Consider the following 5,349-nt stretch of genomic DNA (forward strand, 5'->3'; position numbering starts at 1 on the left):
AGATACCTTGATGATCTACACTGCTACCCTCCTACCTGATATGATTGACCCCAGGCAGAAGATATGGCCATCCTACCCAAGCCTTGGGCCTCTTTGTCATGCTTGGGACTCTAGGGAATGTAGAAAAAGGAGATGACATTGTAGATCATGGCTGGATACCAATGGCCTCTTCATGACAGAGTAAATCTGGACAAGACTGAAATTTCCATGAATGTTTCCTCTCCTGGTGCCCTGTAGAACTGTCATTGGTTGCGGGGAGTTGCAATGAACAGGATACTCTGCATCCCTTTTGGGGCAAATCCGAATTCAGGATGTTGATTTCATGATGTCCATGTGATACAGTCCGTTCACACGTGACACACAAGGGGACCCAAACTGATGCGTCAGATGGAGCAAGACGTAGCTAGACTGGCCCGGGAATGATTGTCAATCCCCAGTAGCAGGTGGTCATGCTCAGTAGTCATCCCCAGAAGTCCCCACTTCCAGATCCCAGCGCCCCTTACACCCTGAAAGAATTGGCCAAGACCTGGTAACATGAAGACGGTGCAAACACTGTTTAAAATTTTACTGCTGCTAGCCAGGGCTTTGGGTAGAGCAAGAAAGTGTGTGTGTGTGTGTGTGTGTGTGTGTGTGTGTGTGTGTGTTTTGGGGGTGGGAAAGGGAACTCCTTGGTGCCCCACAAGTCCCTGCCATGAGTACAGGAGCCAAAAAGGAGGAGACCTGTAGGACAGAGGTTGATCCCATTCAAAGTCAGCACGGTGGGGATGAACGTGGTAGACTCTGACACTGAGCATTCAAGGGCTGTCAGACACTTGCCAGGAAGCCGTAGGGTGTCTCCCCTACCTGTTTCTCTCAGAAGGGCCATTACCTAAAGTAGCAAAAACCATATGACCAATGTTGTCCCAGCTCACACTTCTGGGATCCCATCTCTGCCCACCTCCCCCAAACCGGACACCCTCGCCTCACCTCTTCTCTTCTATTCCCTGCCTACCACTCGTCCCTGACCCCACCCCTCCCCACAGAATCTCTCATCCTCCACCCTAGTCCCGTGCAGAGTCATCTGCTTTTCTCCCCACCAGACTCCCGGGTCCTGCGCACCTGGGGCTGCTGGACAGACATGTGCCTGTGATGATGAGGGTGACGCCCACGAGGAAGCCGGCCAGGCCAAGGGCCAGGCCGAGGGTGAAGACCAGGGTCTCTGTGGTGTCAGGCAGCAGGGTAGGCACCTGGGGCTCTGGGAGAGAAAGAGAGGGTCAGGGGGTCGGGCAAAGGGATTCCAGAGTGAAGGACACATGGGTGTGAGAAGGGGGGCCCGGGGAGGGGGCTTCGTACCCCAGTGCTTAAAGAGCGGCTGGTCCAGGCCCCAGTGCTCCACCTTGCAGTCATAGAAGTCATCCACCGAGGGCACGAAGGGCAAGTAGTGGAACTTCCGGAACAGATGGTTGGGCTGGGCATAGAAGCTGGTCTGGGCCACCCCCTCGGTGATGGTCTGACCGTTGCGCAGCCAGGTGATATTGATGACAGGGGGGAAGATGTTCTCCACGACGCAGATGAGGACGTTGGGCTGGCCCAGCTCCACGTGAGACTTGGGGAGGACAGTCACTCTTGGGGGCACTAGGAGGAACCAGGCCCTGAATCCCACAGGCTCAGCCCTCCAGCTGGGCCTGATCAGGGCTGGGATTGAAGGGTGTTTCCTCCTATTAGCTTTCTGAGAGCAGGGAATGGTCTGGGATGGTGACACCAGGACAGAAGCAGGGGGACAGAGGGATGAGAGATTGTGGAGGGCAGAGGGGGCCCCCGGGGGTCCTGTATCTGCCAGGTCCCTGATGGGGAGTACAGCGGGAGGGGTCATTTCTCAAGAGGAAGAGGTTGCTGAAGGAATCTGAGAAGATCTAGCACCTCCTGGGAAGGAGAGGGCCTGAGCACAACAGTCTCAGATTCCGAGAGTGGTGCCCAGGAGTCAACAGAGGCCTGTGAGGGGGAGAGGAGGCTTCTCTGGGCCTCCCCTGCCTGCCAGGGGCTTAGTGGAGGGGGGCACAGAGGAAAGGCCCGGTACCGTTGGCGGCTCTGGTACGGTTCGAGCGCTCCACCAAGACGTCCAGATGCGCTTTGACCACCGTGATACTGGCTAGCCCATTCTGCGGGTCAAAGTAGGCGAAGTTGCCAAATTCAGGCAGACGCCACACAGCCTCCCTCTTCTTCAGGTCCACAGAGAACAGCTGCTCTCCATCGAAATCATGGGTGAACTGACCCGAGCAATCATAGGACTGGTAGAAGGCTGGTCCGTAGGAGCCCATGTGGTCAGCTGTATTGGGTGAGTTCAGGGTCGGGGCAGAAAAGAAAAGGTATCAATCTCATCCATCAGATGTGATGTATTGAGTCTCTGAGCTGTGCCCCATCCTTGGTTCTGTGTGGGGGCAGAGTCCCGTTCTGACGCTGAGCTGGTCCTTGGAGAGTAGAAGGGTTGCCAAGGGACGGAAGGGAGAGGATGGAGGGCATGGGCACATCCCCTGCACACTGGCCAGCACAGTCACGGGTGCAGCCTGGCATACCGGGTTGGGAAGAAGACAGGTTGCCTAAAGTCAGGCTTGGGATCCCCAGAGTTAAATCTTGGCTCTGCTGGTCTGCCCCAGCTGTGCTACCAGGTCCTGTGTGTGAGATGCGAGGTGAGTAGGGGTGGGATGAGGAGAAAATAATTAAGGTTAAGAGCCTCCATCGAGCTTTGGGCACAGAGATGCAGTGCAAGAGGATGTGAGGGAAAACAGGTGACAGCGGGCAGGAGTAAGAATTAAGATTTGTGACCAGAGACTGAAGGGATAGAAAAAGGCAGCCCAAGGTATTGCAAAGAGCAGTGGAAAAGGAGTCAGAAGTTCAGGGTTCGTGTCACAACTCTTCTGTCTCAGAGCATTAGGATCAAATGTGTGTCTTCCCATGACTGAGGCTCAGTTTTCTAGAAATTGGGAGTTAGGTGCCTTTCTAATTCTATGAAATTATTTGTGCAATGATCGTGAGAAACCACCGTGTGCCCAGCACGATAGCAGGCCCCAAGGAAATACAGACAAACCAGCTGCGGACCCCGCACACAAGGAACTCAAGTCTAGAGCAGGATAAAGACAGATAAACAGCTACCTATTGACCTGGTGATAAATACAGCAATAGAAAATGGGCTCGCCCGAAGCCAGGAAGCGGTACAGAAATCAGGATGCTGGGCAGCAGTAGGACGGAGGTTTGGGTCTCAGAGAGGGGGGAGGAATGAGGAGGCACCTGAATGTGACGCTGGGCTGAGCTGTACCTGTATTTTAGGTCCGGGACAGACCTGACAGAGGTGAGAGGGATGCGGGTAACAGAAGTTGCCCATAAACCAGAGGAAAGGAACTGTTCACTCTCTGTACCATCTGGCGTGTAACCCCACGCCCTTAATCTCCTCTCCTCACCCAGCACCCTCTGCACTCACCCTTGATGGCCCCAGCTTCCTGGGGGCTCAGGAGGGTCATCAGGGTGTGGAGTCCCAGGACCAGCCCCCCACTGAGGACCATTGTCCCCTGGTGCTTTAACCAAATAAGTCCCAGTCGGTGTGGAGGGTAAAGGAAGACGGGGAAGGTAAAGAGGAAGAAACAGATTCTAGGATGAGGGAGTCCCCTGCCGTATTCAGCCAATCAGAGAAATTCTCTGAGTTAAATGTAGCTGTTGCTGGGGGAAGAAGTAGAGGAAAGAGCCTGGGTGAGAAGATGGAAGAATTCATTGGGCCCACAAGCACCAGGGAGGCTTGGTCCACAGGAAGTCAAAGGGATGGAAGGGGCTTAGATTAACTGTTTCTACATCCTCCAAGAAGGTATCCTGTGAAGGGAGAGGAAAGGCCATCAGAGCACCGCATAGCTGAGCTCAAACAAATCCTCTATCTTAATCCATGGTGTAGGGACTCCTACTCGTCCTATACGTTTCTGTGGACCAATTTGGAGTCAAAAAATTAAATAAATTTGGGGATTCCTTGGCTGTCCAGTGGTTAGGACTCTATGCTTCCACTTCAGGGGACATAGGTTCAATCCCTGGTCAGGGAACTAAGATCCTGCAAACCACATGGCATGGACAAAAAAAAGGAAAGGGCTTCCCTGGTGGCGCGGTGGTTGAAAGTCCGCCTGCCGATGCAGGGAACAGGGGTTCGTGCCCCGGTCCGGGAAGATCCCACATGCCGCGGAGCGGCTGGGCCCGTGAGCCATGGCCGCTGAGCCTGCGTGTCCGGAGCCTGTGCTCCACAACGGGAGAGGCCACAGCAGTGAGAGGCCCGCGTACCGCAAAAAAAAAAAAAAAAATTTTTTTTTTGCTAAGAAACTTTAAAAGGGAAACACTGGCTACACAGTAGAAAAAATCTTTTAAATCTTTAAATCATGTTTTAAAATATTACTTTATTTCATTATGTGAGGAAAACTGTATAGCTGTTAGAGATGTTTAGAGTGAAAAAGAGCCATAAGGAGTTCCAGTGGACCTTTCTGGGGAGGGCAGAGGGTGCTGGGTAACCTCCATGAGTCCCTCCATGTCCCCTACGCCCGTGTCTCAGCCTGGAGGTTGACCTGTGTGGACTGCATCACCCTTACTTTTGGCTTCTAATTGGGAGGCATTGGCAGAATTTAGTCTAAAGTAAAATATATATATAAAGTTAACTGGCTATCCTGGTAAAGAGAAGTCTAACCAAATATCTGAAGGCAATGTGTCAAAAGTGATTGAATAAATGATTTTCAACTTGGAAGGGATCTGAGAAATCATCTGAGTCTGCGTTTCCAAACCTGGCCACACAGGAGGATCAGCCGTGAAGTGTGTTAAAAATACAGATTCCTGGGTTCCATCCTGACCTGAGTTAGAGTAACTTTTCCAAAGTAGGGCCAGGGGACCTGCGTGTTTAGCATGCTCCTTAGACGATTCTTGGGCAGGCAGTCTATGGACTGCTTTTTGGCACAAAAAAATAAACAAAAACCACCTGCTCTGATGCTCTTTCCTACACTGAGTGGCGTTGATTTACAATAGTGTGTTAGTTTCTCTTCTACAGCAAAGTGAATCAGTTATACATACACATATCAACCTTTTTAGATTCTTTTCCCATATAGGTCATTACAGAGTATTGAGTTCCCTGTTCTATACAATAGGTTCTTATTAGTTATCTATTTTATATATATTAGTGTGTATATGTCAATCCCAATCTCCCAATGTATCTCCCTCCTTCCCCCTCAGTAACCATAAGTCTGTTTTCTACATCTGTGACTCTATTTCTGTTTTGTAAATAAGTTCATTTATACCATGTTTTAGATTTCACACATAAGTGATATCGTGATATTTGTCTTCCTCTGTATGAGTTAC

At 51.3% G+C, this 5,349-nt stretch overlaps 1 protein-coding gene across 1 annotated transcript; it reads right to left on the minus strand.

Annotated features, from left to right (window-relative positions):
* Nucleotides 1-548: 548 nt before the first annotated feature.
* LOC136129097 (HLA class II histocompatibility antigen, DO alpha chain-like) lies at nt 549-3,586 on the minus strand. The gene is made up of 5 exons (XM_065885191.1): nt 3,455-3,586; nt 2,057-2,305; nt 1,333-1,614; nt 1,099-1,234; nt 549-868 (listed from the first exon to the last, which is right to left on the minus strand). Exons 1-5 carry the CDS (start codon nt 3,534-3,536, stop codon nt 865-867), a joined length of 753 nt encoding a protein of 250 aa, XP_065741263.1. The 5' UTR covers nt 3,537-3,586; the 3' UTR covers nt 549-864.
* Between the last annotated feature and the right edge of the window lie 1,763 nt (nt 3,587-5,349).

This window comes from Phocoena phocoena, chromosome 10 (genome assembly GCF_963924675.1).
Source record: "Phocoena phocoena chromosome 10, mPhoPho1.1, whole genome shotgun sequence".
In the NCBI taxonomy this organism is placed as follows: Eukaryota; Metazoa; Chordata; class Mammalia; order Artiodactyla; family Phocoenidae; genus Phocoena; species Phocoena phocoena.